General features: G+C 46.9%; 8 protein-coding genes and 2 non-coding genes across 10 annotated transcripts; 5 read left to right on the forward strand and 5 right to left on the reverse strand.

Annotated features, from left to right (window-relative positions):
• Window positions 1–135: 135 nt before the first annotated feature.
• Window positions 136–1,728, reverse strand: FOIG_13927 (uncharacterized protein; the record flags this gene model as incomplete). Its single annotated transcript, XM_031215106.1, has 3 exons — window positions 136–302; window positions 349–1,020; window positions 1,068–1,728. The coding sequence occupies 3 exons, from the start codon at window positions 1,726–1,728 to the stop codon at window positions 136–138; spliced, it is 1,500 nt and encodes a 499-aa protein (XP_031055132.1).
• Window positions 1,729–2,265: 537 nt separating this feature from the next.
• FOIG_13928 (uncharacterized protein) lies at window positions 2,266–3,462 on the forward strand (the record flags this gene model as incomplete). Its single annotated transcript, XM_031215107.1, has 1 exon — window positions 2,266–3,462. One exon carries the CDS (start codon window positions 2,266–2,268, stop codon window positions 3,460–3,462), a length of 1,197 nt encoding a protein of 398 aa, XP_031055133.1.
• A 2,576-nt stretch (window positions 3,463–6,038) lies between these two features.
• Window positions 6,039–8,162, forward strand: FOIG_13929 (uncharacterized protein; the record flags this gene model as incomplete). The annotated part of the gene is made up of 2 exons (XM_031215108.1): window positions 6,039–6,645; window positions 6,694–8,162. The coding sequence occupies 2 exons, from the start codon at window positions 6,039–6,041 to the stop codon at window positions 8,160–8,162; spliced, it is 2,076 nt and encodes a 691-aa protein (XP_031055134.1).
• Window positions 8,163–8,285: 123 nt separating this feature from the next.
• Window positions 8,286–9,381, reverse strand: FOIG_13930 (uncharacterized protein; the record flags this gene model as incomplete). The annotated part of the gene is made up of 3 exons (XM_031215109.1): window positions 8,286–8,849; window positions 8,924–9,304; window positions 9,352–9,381. 3 exons carry the CDS (start codon window positions 9,379–9,381, stop codon window positions 8,286–8,288), a joined length of 975 nt encoding a protein of 324 aa, XP_031055135.1.
• Window positions 9,382–10,077: 696 nt separating this feature from the next.
• FOIG_13931 (uncharacterized protein) lies at window positions 10,078–11,737 on the forward strand (the record flags this gene model as incomplete). The annotated part of the gene is made up of 2 exons (XM_031215110.1): window positions 10,078–11,556; window positions 11,609–11,737. The coding sequence occupies 2 exons, from the start codon at window positions 10,078–10,080 to the stop codon at window positions 11,735–11,737; spliced, it is 1,608 nt and encodes a 535-aa protein (XP_031055136.1).
• Window positions 11,738–11,843: 106 nt separating this feature from the next.
• Window positions 11,844–11,925, forward strand: FOIG_13932. Its single transcript has one exon. It is a non-coding gene; the product is annotated as a tRNA-Ser (tRNA).
• A 157-nt stretch (window positions 11,926–12,082) lies between these two features.
• Window positions 12,083–13,649, reverse strand: FOIG_13933 (uncharacterized protein). Its single transcript, XM_031215111.1, has 7 exons — window positions 13,483–13,649; window positions 13,358–13,436; window positions 12,914–13,308; window positions 12,806–12,863; window positions 12,704–12,756; window positions 12,525–12,647; window positions 12,083–12,478 (listed from the first exon to the last, which is right to left on the reverse strand). Exons 1-7 carry the CDS (start codon window positions 13,551–13,553, stop codon window positions 12,418–12,420), a joined length of 840 nt encoding a protein of 279 aa, XP_031055137.1. The 5' UTR covers window positions 13,554–13,649; the 3' UTR covers window positions 12,083–12,417.
• Window positions 12,237–12,351, forward strand: FOIG_13934. The gene has a single exon (XR_004093456.1). It is a non-coding gene; the product is annotated as a 5S ribosomal RNA (ribosomal RNA).
• A 540-nt stretch (window positions 13,650–14,189) lies between the features above and the next one.
• FOIG_13935 (uncharacterized protein) lies at window positions 14,190–14,693 on the reverse strand (the record flags this gene model as incomplete). The annotated part of the gene is made up of 1 exon (XM_031215112.1): window positions 14,190–14,693. The coding sequence occupies exon 1, from the start codon at window positions 14,661–14,663 to the stop codon at window positions 14,190–14,192; it is 474 nt and encodes a 157-aa protein (XP_031055138.1). The 5' UTR covers window positions 14,664–14,693.
• A 750-nt stretch (window positions 14,694–15,443) lies between these two features.
• Window positions 15,444–17,205, reverse strand: FOIG_13936 (uncharacterized protein; the record flags this gene model as incomplete). Its single annotated transcript, XM_031215113.1, has 4 exons — window positions 16,779–17,205; window positions 16,249–16,730; window positions 15,805–16,190; window positions 15,444–15,749 (listed from the first exon to the last, which is right to left on the reverse strand). Exons 1-4 carry the CDS (start codon window positions 17,159–17,161, stop codon window positions 15,444–15,446), a joined length of 1,557 nt encoding a protein of 518 aa, XP_031055139.1. The 5' UTR covers window positions 17,162–17,205.
• Between the last annotated feature and the right edge of the window lie 571 nt (window positions 17,206–17,776).

The raw sequence follows: 17,776 nt of genomic DNA on the forward strand, positions 1-17,776 counted from the left end.
AATGGAGATAGAAAGCTGGGTGTGACTGGAAACTGAATGCAAATAGTTGTAAGGTTAACTAACTCTGTTGGATTATTGCTGTTTTTACAACGGTGTAACCTATACTAATCATACTATACTATTGCTAACGATACTTTAAATCTCACTTCTAGTCTCCTCGGAAGCAACTTGGAACTTTGCCTCAACACCAGCATCACCATTATCAAAGAGTCGGTAAAGTAACTTCCAGACGAGAATAACAACCGCAGCAGCAATGGCACAACCAGCAGCAATACTCAGTCCACGAGTATACCGGGGAGCATCTAGTTAAAATTAGCTTGGAACTTGACAAAGGGGCTTTGTAAATACCTTGAGTTCTGAAAAGTTGGTTACCAGGAAAATTGGCAAGCTGGATACTCATCACATAAGCAGCCAAGGCAACAGGTCTCTTGTAATCCTGCATCTTCGTCGTGAGCCATGCAGCGCTGATGGCTTGCACACAGCCCATTCCCATCTGCGTCCAAACAACTCCACCATACAAAGTCCACTTCGACACGCCGTCTGGTGCAAGGGCTAGCCAAAGTAAACCAGCAGCTCCCCATAGGTATCCAAGGGCGATATGGAATCCACGCTCGCGGAAGTGATCACTACTGAAGGCCAGAGTCACTGACCAAACCAGAGCGCAGACACTCCCGACGGAGTTGAGACCATTGGCTTGAAGGGAAGTGAAGCCCAAAGACTTGATGATGGAGGGTGCGTATGTGTTCATCGGAGAGATCATGACCATAGACAGAAGGCCAGCGACGAGATGTCCGTACAATCTCCAGTCAGTAAAGGTATCGACAATATGTGACAGTAGAACTGGTTGACCGTATCGAAGGGCCTTGGTAGGATCATTGCGGAGGACGCGGGTGACGATGATGGATGCTTCACGCTCGGTGAAAATGTTAAATGATCTACCAAAGAAGGTCTTTGGCTTCGCGGCGTTATGGGGGAAGTATAGGTATGCGAGGACTCCGAGGAAGCAGGTCAAAACACCCTCTGCACTTTGTTAGTACCCACACTGCATATGAAGTTTATGGACATACCGATAAGGAACAGCCATTGCCATCCATGAAGACCACCCCTTCCACGAAGTGAAAGAAGACCGATAGATAAAGGCCCACCAAGAGCACCAGCAAAGCTGTTTGATGCCCAGAAGATGGCATATCTCAAAGCAAGCTCTTGGTTCGTATAGTATCGCGAGATATAAAGAGCAAAACCAGGAATGTAACCACCCTCCAGGGCACCAATGAAGAATCGAGCAGCACATAAACCGTGTGCATTCTTCAAGAAGATTTGAGACCAGGTAGCAATACCCCAGAGGAACATGGTGATGGGAAGGAATCTCTCAGGGCCCATGTACTTGCTGATCATGTTGAAGGGAAGCTCTGTAACGATGAAGCCGACTGTGAAGAGAGTTTGTGCAAGGTTGATGTCTGAGTTATCGATGCTGATGTCCGTTCGAAGTGTATCGGTCAATGCGTTGCCGATGTTGGTACGGTCGAATTGGAGGAAGCAGAAACAAAGAACGATAAAAGGCAAGATGAAGAAGTCAACTTTGAGTAATGCTCTTCTGGTTTCTCCAGATTCAATGGTAAGGGTAGGATCATAGCCCGGAACATGGATAGCTTCATCCTGAATAACATCGCCATCATGTTCTGAAGTCTTGGACTGAACCGGCTGACTCTTTTCAGAGAAGGAACTCATTGTAACAAGAAGTTAACTGTCAAACCCAACAATCTTGGAGCTCAAAGCAATGGTGGTTTCTAACATGATGATATCGAACAATGTTACGGTCTATATACTAACTTCCTGCCAAAGCAATAACGATGTCCTGATAAGCGATATGCCCAGACCTGTATGGTGTTGAAGATACCATGGCGACGATAATGGCGTGCTGAATTGAGTTAACCTATTGAAGGACTTGATAAGATGAGATGGCGCCGGCGGTGATAAGGAGGGACCGTCGGATCGTTATCGGCCGGCGGCATCCCGACGGCATCCCGCAGGCTTACCGCCGGGATGCCGTAGGGTTGATGTTTTCGCAATATCACGCCAATATTTATTTGAAGATATCATTTTACAAGGAGAGAATTGTCTACAAGTACAAGGCAAAGTTCAGAGTGTTGATATTGTTTTCAGATCGGATAACCCATCGAGCAAGGCAATCTCAACAGGTCTTGAAACGATCACCAAGCTCCAACAATTACCATCGACATAAAGTCAGCAGATTAAGCTTCTGCCATGGAACAAAACACACTAAAAAGACGTGGCGTCGGTCTCACAGGTGTCGACAAGGATAAATCCTTCGGCGGCTACACCCTTTTCTGCCCCCTGACCAGCGACACAGCTCACCTTGTCGACATTGACTGCAAAGAAGTCCACTCGTGGAAACTCCCCGGCAGAATCGGTCGCCATGCCAGAATTCTGCCCAATGGAAACCTTGCTGTCAACACTCTTCGAACAACTGAACTCACAACCAAAGATGGGGGTCCATTTCCCTTTCCCTTCTTCAACAAATATGGTGGAGGTGTGATGAGTGAGCTTGATCCCGATGGCAAAGTGGTGCGTCAGTTCACAGATGACTTGGGTCATCATGACCAGTACCACTACGGTGATGGTCGCTTTTTGTATACCGGTCTTGAGGCCCTGTCTCCGGAGGACTCAGCGAAAGTTATCGGTGGTGTCCCGGGCAGCGAGATCGATGGCATCACTTACGCCGACACCATCAATGAGGTTGATGAGAAGGGAAATCTCGTCTGGCAATGGAAGGTCTCGGAGAGTCTCCCACGAGACGAATACCCCCTTCAACCTCACTATACCCGAGAGCATTACCCGCTTATCAACTCCGTCATCCCTATGCGCGACGGTAAACACATCCTCGCATCACTCCGATCCGTATCAGCCGTTATAGTCATCGAAAGATCTACAGGTAACATCGTCTGGAAACTCGGTCCAGAAGTTCTTGCTCAACAACACAACGCCACTGAACTCGACAACGGCAACATTCTCATCTTCGACAATGGAGCTTTCCGCAACGGTGAATCTATCACTTACACCCGGGCCATCGAAGTTGATAGACAAACGAAGAACATTGTCTGGGAGTACAGGGACCGCTCACAGATGCATAACTTCTTCACTCCATTTATGGGTAGTGCGCAGAGACTGGCGAATGGAAACACACTACTCTGCGAGAGTGCCTTTGGACGGTTGTTTGAGGTTACTAAGGATGGATATGTCTGCTGGGAGTTTATCAACCCGCATTTTGCGCCGTATCCTGACCAAGCCACTGCCAAAATATTCCCTGGGGAGTCAAATGCGCTGTTCAGAGCATACCGGTATTCTTTGAAAGAGATTCCTTGGCTGAAGAAGAAATTGACAGGAACTGATGGAGAAGGGCATCCTTCGGGAATGTTGGGAAGCATGTGTAAACAGCAATAGCTTAAAATATGGAAGAGTACATGCAAGAGTTGATAGGAATAATAGTACAATACTACAGCCAAGTCTCCCATTTGAAATGTAGGCATGCTAGAACATGCAAGAAACGTACGACTTGAATCCTTTTCTGTCAAGAGTCCGGGTCGTATTGAAACAATTGAGACGTCAAGTTGAACTGCAAGCTTCTAACATTTGTTGCTGACCAAAATGCAAGCTGTTCCAAGAATAGAAGGATTGTCAGGCTGAGGGCAACTGAACCGCTAATCTGTGACCGATCGTAGGCATAGAGAGCCACGTCAAGACACAAGTGGCATCTTTTAGCGGAGTTAAAGATCGATAGTGTCGGGTCGCTCGGAGCATAACAGAACTTCAGTATCCCAGCGCATGCATTGCATTACTGCCCACCAATTGTACAATAGTATGAAGGGACTTCTTGTCTATTAATTATCTTTGCAGTCAAGCCATGTCTTTGCATTTAAGTATTTATTCCCCTGGTAAGTCAGGACGCCCCGTTCTCTTCTCTGAATTCTCAAGGCATACAACCAGATCTCCATACCGATTACGAGTTGTACGAGCTTCTATTGAGTCACTATTGCTATCCTTGATACCGAGTCATTCATAACTTATCCACTAAAATGGTAAGTCGCTTTTCTATATGACACTCTGGCTAACGTTCTAACAATGCTGTCAAGGTTAGGTTTGTCCCCCTCAACATCACTTGATATAGGAAAGCGATCTGCCCAGGAACTTTCACCCAACATGTGAAAAAGACATTGCGTTTATTAGGTACCGCCCAATGAGTGCTACCAACGCTTACTCTTTTCATTTGTAGCGTCGGGTTTTCGGAGGCGGTCCCCAAGGAATTCCGGAATTTGCACAAGGTATCCCGAGATGCTTTCGGATACATTATCTTCGGACTCAATCATGACAATACCGAAATTATCCCGCTTTCATATGACTATGACTCATCCTGGGAGGACTGCAAAGTCAAGCTCATTGACTTGGATGGGAATCCCTATCGCTGCGCTTCTGCTGCGTGTAAGATCCCTCCATTCCAGGATAGGTATACAGCCCAGGAGCCACCGTGTTGACCTGTGCTCAAGAACTGACTGGTCACCCAGAGGCGGAAAGCTTGTTCTGATTCACTGGACCCCTGACGAAGCGACGACAAGGGTAAGCTGTTAAACCAAGTCACCCTAGTTTTCAAGGACTCTAAATAACGATTCACCAGGATAGAATGGTGTACGCTGTAGCTAAGCAGGGACTTAAGAACTACCTTGAGGGTATTCAGTGTGTGGTTCAGGCTACTAGTTTTGACGAGCTTGATTCTTCTGCTTTGCAGGCAGAACTGGCAAGTTAATGATATAGCCCATTAGCTATGGAAAACAGTAGTAGTAGAATTATGACGAGCTTTGCATTAGTTCTATTTATAATAAAGACAAGTAGATGCTAATATGAATAATGATATCGCAGTAATATCAATTGCAAGTTAAGTATAGAGTTAAAATATTTTAATTTAATTGATTGATAGAGGTGTCTCATAATATTCAATCGGAGTATTCACACTCAAAAATAGGCCTGCTTCGGCACCCGAGCCCAAGCTCAGCACCAACTTAGCTTAGAGAGGTAGGACCTCAGCTCTAGAAAGGGGAATAGAATTCAATATGCTTGGGGTTTGTCTCCGAGCTAACTGGCATCTGTTTCTTTGGTCTAAAGCTTTTCTTCTCCCTGGGTATGTTTTAATTCAGAATCAGCTGAGACCTGTTTCTTTAAGCAATCTGTTTACGCAATAGTGAAAGAGATCCCTGGTATTTCCCCAAGTATTCACGAGATAGTTGATACAATATTAGCCATCGGCTGTAGTATCCTGTATCGGGTCGGATCTGGGGCAGCAGTAAAAGGTTCCGATAGTTGTGGGGTAGACTAAGGACTAAGGTAGAGTTAGACTAGCCCACGTACCTCGTCCTCACCTCGGCAGAGCCGAAGGTTGCTCTTACTCACCCACATGATCTTTGTCACTGATCTTCCTAGCCGAGATCAGTGCCGTTCCTGGAACTTATTTAGACAGTGATCGGTTACTGATTGCGAACTGAACCATTTATTACATACTTATCAAGCTATATAACTGTCCATTTTGATGGTCGGTGGACATTAGTGAGGGCCTAGAAGGGACTTGAGAAAAGGCTGAAAGTTGTGATTTAAAGATGTAAAGTTATGACTGTCTTGGAAGGGCTTGTAAGTAATAGTTGCAGCGCTCGTCGTATGGAGCTCTATCCTCTATCACATTGCAGAAGTGGTGTTGTGTTACCGAGTGGGTTGCAGTATAGACAGATTGTTGCTGAACTCAGCCTGTTCGTTACCAGGTTCTCCAGACGTGGCCGCGCCTAGTCAAGTCTAAACCAGATATCGATTTGGCTCAATAGGCTCGCTTCTTTTAGCGTGCCTGGGGATATTCCAACCCCGCATTCTGTGACACCCGTAGGTCCCGTTGAATAAGTTAAATACTATTCGTCCCCAGAAGTCTTGACTGTTCTCGTACTTTCTAGTCTCTACTTCTACTTATTACGCCTATGTGAACGATGCCTTCTCGTAAGCTCAAAGACAGTGAGCGCCGTCGATGCGCCAATGCCTGCTACACTTGCAAACGTCGCAAAGAGCGCTGTGACGGCCGCCAACCGTGTGGCCGTTGCATCACCCGCGGAGTGGATGTCGAATGCAGTTTCACCCCTTCTCCGACAACAAAGCGCAGGGTTCGGAGTGTACAACCCAATTACGTCAACCCTACACCTAGTAGGGACGACTCACAGAACCCTATGTCACCAAGCGTCTCCTCCTCTATCGAGGTCTTTGACCAGACTCTGTCTCAGCTTAGCAACCAGCTAGGACATGATCTACCCAAAGCCCATACAGATCGTCCGCAACTCTCTACGCTCATACAAGACGGCCACGGGAAATTCGTCTTTATTGGCGACGCAGCCAACTTGTCATTCCTACAAATTATCCGACGACTAGTTCGTGATTCAGTCGGTCCCTGTGCATTCACAGAGGATGCTCTACAGCATCTCATGGTTGAGGCCAAACCGTCGGACAGCTCCACATGGTTCGTCAACATCATGGATGATACGCCAGTCAAGCCCGGGGAGGAAGAGGCTTGTTATCTAGTCTCCTGGTTCTTCCGCTCAACCAGTTGCGTACTCAACCTCTTCGAGGAAGAAAAAATCAGCTAGTCTATAGCATCTTGGTACCAAAAGTGCTCTGATGAACCAGAGGATAAAGCCTCAGCAGCTCTTTTCTTCCTCGTGTTTGCCATTGGTGCCCAGACATGCCCTGAGAATAAGGACCGGGAAGCGGAGCAGTATTTCAACTACGGCCGCTTCCTGACCGCGTCCATCATCATGGACGACATTAGCATATCCGCCGTCCAGTCCAACATTCTTATTACTATGTACCTGCTTGGTGCATCGCGGCGGAATGCCGCTTTCATGTACCTCGGCAGCGCTGTCCGCGCGGCATACGCTCTCGGCATCCAGCGACACGATATCAACAAGCATTTCAAGCATTCTGAATATCTTCTACGAGAGAGGCTCTGGAAAGTTCTCCGCGTTCTGGATCTCTTCATGAGCGCATCTCTTGGTCGACCACCATCAACACACGAAACTCGAAACACGGGCATCGACGAGAATTACTCGGCTTCTAATGATCTCTGCGCTATCTTTGAAGATATCCTTACCAATATCTACTCTCCGCAAAAAGTCTCAAACACCCACTTGGAGCGGATCAGTGAGCACCATCGGAAATGGGCGAATAAGTTCCCTTTGGGTCTGGCTACTGATAGCATAAAACCGTCGAAATTCATTGATGAAGCCGACGGGAAGGAAACGCCAAATATCGGCCTATGCCACCTTAAAGAAGCTTACTATTGGACGATCATGCTACTTGCTCGACCCTCCTTGACGAAAAGCGCTTCCAAACACATGAACAAATCCGCGCAGGACATGAGTCAGTGGGAACCCCCAACTGCTGCAACTGAGCCAGAGCAAGTCCTCGCTTTTTCCTGCGTTGACTCTGCTGTGCGGACAGTTGACCTCCTGAAAGTAATGGGAGACAATCGAGAAATTCCAAAACGTCTCCCGTTTGTCGTGAACTCGTTATTTGTTGCAGCGCTGGTACTTGGGACCGCCTACTTCAATGACTTGGATCATATTTTCCCTCTTGAGAAAAGTATGATCGGTGTAAGATCCCTGATGGCCAGGTTCAGTACCCATGATCCTGTCGCCAAGGGTGCACTACAAACTATCGTTAACCTACAAACAGCTTGCAACATATACGTTGACGAGAGGGCACGCCGGAAAATGGAGAGACAGAGTCTTCTTGTGCGGAATCTGTTTGGTACTGTCCACGATGGATCTAGGCCACAGACTCCGAATCCTCATGAAAAAGCAAATACAACGTCTCTGAGTGTTTTCAGCCAAAGCGAGGAAGTCCTTGATACTTGGTCATTCGAAGAATCTATTGGAGACATGGATAGGGGGCTGATGGGTATGTTGCCGCATGAAGCTTTGGAAGCATTCTCACTTCCCACGCCTACAACAATCGAGTTCGACTCATTTGATGCTAGTTTTCCTCTTTTCTCAACTGTAGATGTAAGTAGTCTTGAGGTTGAAGGAAACCTGGGGCCGAATAATTTGGCGTTTGGACTGTGATATATGTAATCAGAAGGTCTTCTTTCTGAGTCGATGAAATGAATGTGTTCTACATATAGTTGATACGTTGAGAGGGGCACGAGGCAATTGTGAAATATATGTACTACATACATGCATGCTAAACTAATTACTACTTTTGATGGCCCAGTTGACCCCGCTTATCAACTCGTGCAAGAACACCTCTGTCTCGGGTAGAGATGGGACTATCCAGAAACAATGAGGCATATTACCATAGTGGTTGGTCTTGGTAGCCACGCCCGCGGAGGAGAGGCTATCGTAAAGAACCTTTCCGTCATCCCGTAGTGTATCCATGCTGCAGGTTACGACATATGTCCGAGGGAACACCTTCAAACAGCTATCATCCAGCAATGGGAAGTAGTTCTTGTCGCTAGGATCGATACCCGTATTGTCAAACATCTGCAACAGAGATTCCTCATCCACTATGGGTACGTTGTCTTTGTTCTCGTTGTAGGACGAGTGTTTCGTCTGGAACTTTGCTGGTATGTTTCGTGGGTGGAATGCTACTGGGCATAGTGCAATAACTCCCTTGATAGCATCCGTGGGAAGATCGGTCTGACCAAGGACCACCTTTCGAGCAACGGCAAGGGCAAGCCCGCCGCCAGCTGATGTGCCGATGGTAAACATATTGAAGTAATTGACGCCAATGATCTCGGCGTTGTCGAAAGCCTAACGAATCGAAATCGTCAGCGGAGGTTCTTGATGCACGCATAAATAGGCGGAGAACTTGGTATCCCACTTACCCACTCGTATAGAGTCACAGCGTCCTCTAAATGTGTTGGAGCCTTGTGTTCAGGAGATAATCGGTAACCAACACTCAAAATAACCACGTTGGCTTTCAGTGCGATATTTCGACAAAAGCCATCCTCAGAGTCAAGGTCCCCTACAACAAAACCGCCAGAGTGATAGAAAACACCAATGGACAAGTTCTTGGCTTCGGAACCACGAGGCGCGTAGGTCCGATATGCAACCCCACCTACTTCTCCATCACTGATCTTCAACTTATTCTCTGGAAAAGGAGGAGATTGAGATGAAAGGAGAGAGCCGAGTCCGCTGAATTGATCTCTCATTTCTTCCACAGAGCCTTTTAAGACCGGGCGAACGCCGCCGAGAGACTCTTCAAACTGTACGGGTTAGTGCCCATAACAGATTGGGTATCATAGGAGCTTACCTGGAGCCAGGAGTCAGCGTAAGAAGACATATTGGCCAAACTTCTTATCCTTGATGAATTAGATGCATAAAACTCGTGTTGAAGACTGCTTTGGATTGGAATGATCGGAACGCGTACTCTCAGCTCTTGTGAGAGGTTACAGGGCAGCGCTGATGGATGAGGCCTTTTGTAATAATGCTTTTCCTGAATTAGTTCATCGGCTATTATGTCTTATTGATGTAAAGAAAGTCATTATCGGCTTCTTGCCATTTCTTCGGAAGATTGCCAATTGTTCCGCGGAACAGAACCTCAAGTAGGTTCTTCGGATGTAGAGCCCAAATACCGACAGCAAACACCACATCCGAGCCGAAAGATATTGGCATTGCTTGGCTGGTTATGTTTCCAAACTGATTGAAACATATATGGAAGTGAAATTAGCGTGCTAGATATTTATGATGGCCGAAGCTCAGACTGCCTCGTCTGATGTTCCGAACTAGGTTCCGATGCTCCGGGAAGCTCTAGGCTGTGCAAGTCTCCCGAAGACTGTCAAAGGACGAGATATTCAGAGAAAGTCAGACTATGTATATATACCTCTAATAGATCTCAATAATGAAAGCATAAATAACCAAGTAACATTGCCAGTTCTCAATGGGATTTGACATAAGCTGAGCCTTCTGATCCCACTGTCGACCAAGTCTCTATCTCAAGCAGACGATCCCAAATCTCTGACACAGAAATACAATCACCATGACCGTCAATACAACAGTTCTCGATGCACTCATCGTCGGGGGTGGGTTCGGTGGTGTTTACCAACTCAAACGTCTTCGTGAAGAAGGCTACAATGTCAAACTCGTTGACATGGCCTCTGACTACGCGGGCGTATGGTTTTGGAACCGATACCCAGGCGCTCGAGTTGATAGTGCCATACCGCACTACGAATTCTCTGACCCCGAATTATGGCGTGACTGGAACTGGACCCAACGATTCCCCGGCAGTGCTGAGCTGAGAGAATACTTCTCATACGTCGCTGAGAAATGGGACCTTCGCAAGGACACCTTCTTCAACACGTATATCTCCAAGGCTGTCTGGAATGAAGAAGCGAGCAGATGGGAAATCGAGAGTAAGGACGGCAAGAAATTCGTCGCGCGATACTTACTCTTGAACACTGGTTTTGCAGCCAAGCGACACACGCCCGACTGGAAGGGCATCGACAAGTTTGGTGGTCTCTGGATCCATCCTTCATACTGGCCTGCAAAAGAACCCGATCTGAAGGGAAAGAAAATCGCTGTCATCGGAACCGGCTCCACGGGTGTACAGCTTGCACAAGAGCTTAGCCAGGTTGCAAGCGAGTTTGTGCTCTTTCAACGAACGCCCAACATGGCACTCCCTATGAAGCAAATTGAATACTCTCGCAACGACAAGTCAGTCTCGGAAGAGCGTTATAATGAGGTTTTCAAGGGCCGGCATGCTAGCTTTGGTGGGTTTGACTTCAACTTTTATCCCCGCGACACTTTCAGCGATGACCCCGAGACACGTCGTGCAGTATATGAAGAACTATGGACCCATGGCGATTTCAAGTTTTGGCTTGCAAACTACCAAGACATGATCTTTCGAGAGGACGCGAATGCCGAGGCCTATAAGTTCTGGAAATCCAAGGTGCGATTTCGCGTCAAGGATCCCCGTCTCCAGGAGATTCTGGCTCCGGAGAAACAACCATACAGTTTCGGCTGCAAGCGGATTTCTCTTGAGAACGGTTTCTACGAGATCTTCAACCAACCCAACGTCTCCTTGGTCGATGTCAACGCCACGTCAGTTGTTGAAGTTACAGAACGTGGTATCAAGACAACTGAGAAGGAGTGGGAGTTTGACGTTGTAGTCTGCGCAACCGGCTTCGATGCCATCACTGGCGGTCTGAAGGATATCAACATCAGTGGAGTATCGGGTGTGAAACTCGCTGATAAGTGGGAGGCTGGTGCGAAAACGTACCTCGGCATGGCTGTTGCTGGGTTCCCCAATATGTTCTTCACATATGGACCTCAAGCACCGACGGCTTTGTGCAATGGTCCGACATGCGCTGAGTCTCAGGGCGAGTTTATTGTTAAGGTTATGAAGTACATGTCGACCCATGGCCGTCACAAGATTGAGGCCCGTGAAGACGCAGAGGCTGAATGGGGAGCCAAGGTCCGGGACATTGCTAGTGCTTCTCTTTTACCCAGCACCAAGTCGGTATGTTGAACTCATTTTCGTGGATGAAATCCAGATAGCTAACTTCTTTTAGTGGTATATGGGAGATAATATCCCAGGCAAGCCCCGCGAGTGCTTGATCTACCTCGGCGGTGTTCCAACTTATACAAACACGCTGAAAGATTGTACTGAGAATGGCTTTGGGGGATTTCAGCTGAAATAAGTCTTAGAACCTCATCAACAGTAATGAAGATGGGGCCGAGAGAAAACCGATGGAGTAATATGTTGCAAATATGGGCTAGGGGTTTCATCCAATCAGGAAGCATCAAGGCGCAGTGGCAGAGTGGTCTAATGCGATAGACTAGAAATCTATTCTCTTCGGAGGCGTCTGTTCGAATCAGGCCTGCGTCGCTCCAGATATTTATCTTTTGTCGATTAAGTGTACAAACTGAACTTTTGCTTCTGTCTTCATTCACTGTATATAATAATAATTGCGAACTCATCATGAAGGTCTCAGTTTGTTGGTGAAAGATAGAGGCAGTCGACGGGCAGACTTTCTACTTAACAATTATTGTAGGTAAACACCTTGGTGTTTCAACAGTCTCTTTTTATATCTCAGCTAGGGAAAGGGAACACCCAGGCCCGTTATTCACCACTGTACACTCCTCCCATCTGTCTGGTTCCTCCTTTATAACGGACATTACTCCGACCTCCAACCACATACGACCAAAGCTCGTAGAGAATACGGGGTCCCGTCCGCTCCCCATCGTCAAGCTGCGAAGCGCCGGATTAGTAGTTGGGTCGGTGACGACCAGCGAATCCCCGGTGTTGTATGTTCTTTTTGGTCTTTGTCGCACCTTAATTGACAGAGTTATACGCACAGAGCCTTGAGAAACTATGGGTCTACTTCAAACCACCAGACAAGATGATATCTTGCCCTGTGAGATATCCAGTTTTTGCCATCCTTCGAAACATTAGAAGTTATCCAAAATGATAGAGAGTTTACTTACATGACAGCGATGTTGGCAACTTCTTGAGGATGGCCCAGGCGGCGTACTGGGACGCTTGCTGCAATTGCCAGGCCTGGATCTGTTTCTTTGAGTTCCTCCAGATCAGTTTTTCTTGTCCATGTTCTGAGGTCTCGGGTCAGCTTATTTAGGGGAACCTTCAGACTGTAGAGAGCACTCACGTTTCTTTTGGCGTTGGGATCATGTCTGTAAAGCCAATCATTGCGGGAAGAATCTGGACCTCCTATCAGTATCTGCGGGGGGACAACTTGTTTATAACTTACAGTGTTGACTGTGACTCCCTCGCCAGCCAAGACAGTTGAAAGATTCTTGCCCATCGAGCTTTCAGATATCAGTTCTCGTCTCTCATGCAATAATGATCAGTATCTTACCTCAGAGCTCCCTTGGTTGCCGCATAATGGCACCCATTAATACCACCACCGGTACTCGCAATACTTCCGACCAGAATCACACGGCCCCAGCTTTGCGCCCTCATAGCAGGCAAGCAGGCCTTCACCACCACAAACTGACTCCTCGCGTTGACTTCCATGACCGAGTCCCAGTCATCTTCTTCGATATTCTGGATGTCTCGGATGCGCCTGCCGAGACCAGCATTCGCGACGAGAATGGATACTGCTTTGTGCTTGGCGGAGATGCTCGAGCTTTGAAAGACCTTGTCGACCAAGCCGCGAGTTTCATCGCGAGAACTGAGATCGGCGGAGACACAAGGGAAGAGTTGACCAGGGTGAGCTGATGTTAGTTCTTTAGACAAAGCCTCGACTTTATGCTGGAAACATGGTTTAGTATGAGACATTCTGTTGATTTGAGTAACTCACCAGACTGGCATTGCAATGCAGTACAACATCGCAACCCTCTTCTGCAAGAGCTCTGGCAATAGCTGAACCGATCCCACCACTGAGAATAATTAGCATTAAATGGATCATAAGGGTGCATGTTGTACCTGGCTCCTGTGACAAGAGCGAGACGCCCCTCTACACGGTTATCAACGTCACGAATATGATAAGTTGCCATGTCTGCTATTTCCAATGAAAGTTGAGAATATTCCAGCAACAATAAGAGGAGAACTTGGATAAAGAGAAAGGTATGAGTTGATTAAGAGATCGTTTTCCGATAGATGGTGCTTTATCCGAGGGCGGAAGAGGGAGGGGTAACTAGTGGGTTGGGGAAGGTTCTTAGATAAGCGACTCTCGGAGTGAATGCCGGGAGTTATAATTCTGGCGACTTCGGGGCCATAATTGAGGATATTCTGAATATCGCGAGATAGCAATTCGGGGATCTTGAGATTGCGTTTGAAAAAGTATGGTATATGATTCCTGATGTTGCGTTTGCGGTAAGATTGGCCGCCACCTTACACGATGGAGATTGTTGCTATACATAGAACGTTAACATTTTCATTCTCGTGATTCAAAGTACTTCTATTCAGCATAATATTGTGATAAAATTATGAAGTTAAAGGAGGCTTCAGCCCCAACACAAAGGTAAAGAACACAAATGTTCTGCATAATGCTGGGAATAAGATATGCACATATACACACGAAGATGATGATGTTACAGGTGAAGAGGGGGATATACACTGAGCGCCGATGAGATATTCAAAGCATGATGTTCCATATGTAAATTATAGGCAAGTAATTCTATGACGTAATTCTAACCCTCAATAGGTGTAGAAATGAACTTTGTCTGGAAATTGCCAAACTTCAAGTGCCCATTAACAATATTATCGTTGGTCGAAGTATAATTCGCCGTAGCCGAGATCTGCACCTCCTTCCCAAGATCAGGGTAATCGGTGCGGCGAACCTCGACAGTCGTGTACTCCCCGGAAAAGTACTGGCGAGCCTCGTAAGCCGTGTCGTTGCAGCGCTCAAAGTCAGGCTTCCCCGTCAGATCGAGGTCGTCCGAAATCACCTGCAGGCCGTGGCATGAAGCTGCAAAGTTTCCTGGGTCTGGTACACCGTTTCTTCCTTTCACGGTGAACTCCCACCGGATCGAATGGGTATCGTGTGTGGCTTTGTAGTCGTCGCTGGACCAGGTGCTGTGAAGATCCTTGGGGTCGGTGACTACGTAGGGTGTGCCTGATACGTTGCACACGAAGGCGATGAGGAGGACGGCTTGGGCGAACATGATGGGTAGATAGAAGGACGGGTGGAGCTGCTTGAGTTTCAATATTGTGGCTTTCTTAACGAATTATGGGGATCTATTAAGTACACTTACCTCTGGCGTAAACTGTCAGTAAAAGAAAGCAAGCTAAGTTTCCTTTCTGAATGTCAGCTTGGAATGAAAGTAGTGCCAACGGGAGAATGGACAATATATATTGGGCATTCACCCTCGTCGTCCTTTGATATACCTATTCTCCAGCAGCAGGGTTTCTAGAAAGTCTAATATATATAAAATACGAGACGAACCGCCATTTTTAGGCTTCTTATAGTTCATTTTGCTCGTGTTGACATCCGTGTCGTCCGGCGCATATAAATTATACCTGTTCGTCGTCTCATGCCAAAGCTTAATATTCCGGCAGTTCAGTAGTCAGTGCCGACATCCGATTAGCCTGCAGAGTGCATGGATACTATTAAGTAGCCTAAATTTAATTCCTCAGGGACCTTGACTTTAGCTCACCCTTAGTTATCCCTTTGTTACCAGTGTTCACCGCTGATTTCAATGCTCTTCAATCACTGCCCAGGCTATTCATTTCGAGAATTGCCTGTCATGGAGTGAACGCCGGAAGCTATATCTCTCATGCAACTTTACCAATGTACCCTAAGGAATCATATGATGGGTTTCATAATCATGTTCAAATTTGTAATCTGTATCTCATGTTTAGGCTCTAATGATTAGGGTCACCGCATGCCCGTCGCGCTATCTCATAACACAAATAGCCCAAAGCTCTTATTGTAGGCCCAGAACTCAAGCATGTGCATGCTCAACAAATTCATCACCCCTCTCATGCGACTTGCTTTTCATCTTTGTTGCCTTCTCAGGATATCTATCATCCGCCAAACGTCCATGGAGAGCAAGTTCTTTCTGCATCTGCCTTGCCACTTGAACAGTATTCTCACCACGAGCAAAAATGTAGTCAACTTCTTCAAGAGCCAGGTTAGATGTCTCAGGATACAAGAAGAAGATGATCGGCACGAAAATGAGGTTGGTTGCCATAAAGATGAGATAGGCCTTCCACTGAAGGCGGTTGATGAGAATGGGAGTGATCATGACCTGTAAATCGTCAATTATAAACAAACAGAGAAGGATGTTGGGGAGTAAGACGTACCACTGTGAAATTCCAGAGCCAGTTGGAACTGACGCCAATCGCAGTTCCCTTGGTTCGAGCATGGAGAGGGAGGATCTCGGGGACGTAAACCCACGGAACACAGTTCATACTCGCACCGAAGACAAGCATGTAGGTAAAAAAGAACGCTACTGATCCAGCAGCAAATGCTCGACCTCGTGATGTATCATCTGCCTGAGATAAAAGCGCGGCTACCATCATCATTGAGAACGACAGCCCAGCAGATCCCCACATCATGGTAGATCGACGACCCATCTTGTCCAAAGCCAGAGTGGGGAGTAGAGACCCGATAGGGAACATTAGTTGAATACACCCCGCGATGATCTGGGCAAGTCTATGCTCGAGTCCGACGTTGGCCGTCAGGACAGCTGAGACATGTTAGCTTTGACTTTGAAACATGATGACTGGAGTGTGACTCAGACTTACCCAAGATATAGTAAACAACCAAATTTATACCACCGGCTTGATTCATGAACTGCACAAACCAGGCAAGGAAGACTCGATATCTAGTGCTGACCTTGTCCTTCCTAAAAGTCGAAGCCCAAGAAGTACTTCCCTCGGCCTCCGCCTCCATCGACAAAGCTGCCTCGATTGATTCGACTTCTCGCAGAATATCGGGGTGATCAATTGGTTTATCATAGACCGCTGATAGCACTTCTATGGCCTCTTGTCTCTTCCCGTGGTTGAGTAACCAACGAGGCGACTCAGGTACACCAAATACGACAAAGATGACCCAGAATGCAAAGACGGCTTGAAACGCTAGGGGCCAACGCCATGCGAATGGTCCGCCGACGAAGCTAAATGCAAAGTCCCACCAGTATGCGAAGGCGATGCCGATGCCGACGAACATGACTTCTGCGGAGACGAGACGACCACGCTTTGTGCCCTCACAAAGTTCGGATTGGTACCTAAGCAATTGGTTAAAAATTCCGGGAAATGTCTATACTGCAACTTACATCGGAACAGTAGATGTCTTGAGACCGGTGCCCACGCCGGTGACGATTCTCCCAGCAATGAGATGTCCTCGTGTGAAAGCTGTGGCTTGCAAAGCAGCTCCAACAAGGATCCAGCCCATGGCCACCCAAATAGTCCATCTTCTACCAAGCTTCTCGCCAACGAAGAAATTCTTAAAACATCCCAGCAAACAGCCCAGATTATAGCTTGAGGTAATGAATCCAGTCAAAGTATCGCCGGGATCATTGAACTGTCGCAGCCAATCCTCATTCTCAAGAATGCCACCAAAGACACCTTGGTCATAGCCATAGAGAACAAAAGCGCAAAGACAGCATGATGTTACCGCGCGCTGCAGTTTCTTGCCACGACCGAACCAAGTTCTCATTGTGAATCAAGCCTTCGAGAACTCATAAAAAAGAAAAGAGGGCAATGACGAAGAGAAGACATGCAGATCACCGTGGAATATTTCAAGTTTATATTCACTGAAGATTCCAGGAACCACTTTTTTCTCTGTAACCGAGCCATTTTCACTATTTCCGGGGACTTTGGGGAAACCCCAGAGATCAGCGTCATTGTTTTGTGGAGAAGAGGAGTCTTGCTTGGTGGTTATACTTGCCATGTTGGGAAATGTCTGAGAGTCAGGTGTTGTTTACATCATTTGGACGTGGAGAGTAATGCCAAGCGGTTGTGTTGCATGAGTATGGTAGGAGGAGCCATCAAGGTTTCAATGGTGCATGTTTAGTTGAGGATCACGGCGGCTGAGAGCTAATTGAGAGAAATGATTGTGCACATATATTCACGACCTTTTGACAGCTAAGTTATAAATGGTAAGATCTATTAGCTGACGGGACAATGTGAGTAGAAACAATCCTGACTGGATGGTGGTTCTTCAATCAGCTCCCTTCTCCAGGTCGTTTTAAACATTGAGGTGTTTAGACGGTAGTCGGAAGGGCAGTACAGTTGAAGCAGAATCAATTGAAATAGTCTATGAAGAGAATAA

The sequence above is a fragment of the Fusarium odoratissimum genome (assembly GCF_000260195.1).
Source record: "Fusarium odoratissimum NRRL 54006 unplaced genomic scaffold supercont1.37, whole genome shotgun sequence".
NCBI classification, from domain to species: domain Eukaryota; kingdom Fungi; phylum Ascomycota; class Sordariomycetes; order Hypocreales; family Nectriaceae; genus Fusarium; species Fusarium odoratissimum.

What these genes read in the sequence shown, in the direction of transcription:
- FOIG_13933 (XM_031215111.1), bottom strand. Translation starts at nt 13,553, where the DNA reads ATGGCAACTTATCATATTCGTGACGTTGATAACCGTGTAGAGGGGCGT. An exon ending in GCTCTTGTCACAGGAGCCAG is followed by an intron (nt 13,437 to 13,482) that starts GTACAACATGCA and finishes AATTATTCTCAG; the next exon opens with TGGTGGGATCGGTTCAGCTA. An exon ending in TGCATTGCAATGCCAGTCTG is followed by an intron (nt 13,309 to 13,357) that starts GTGAGTTACTCA and finishes CCATGTTTCCAG; the next exon opens with CATAAAGTCGAGGCTTTGTC.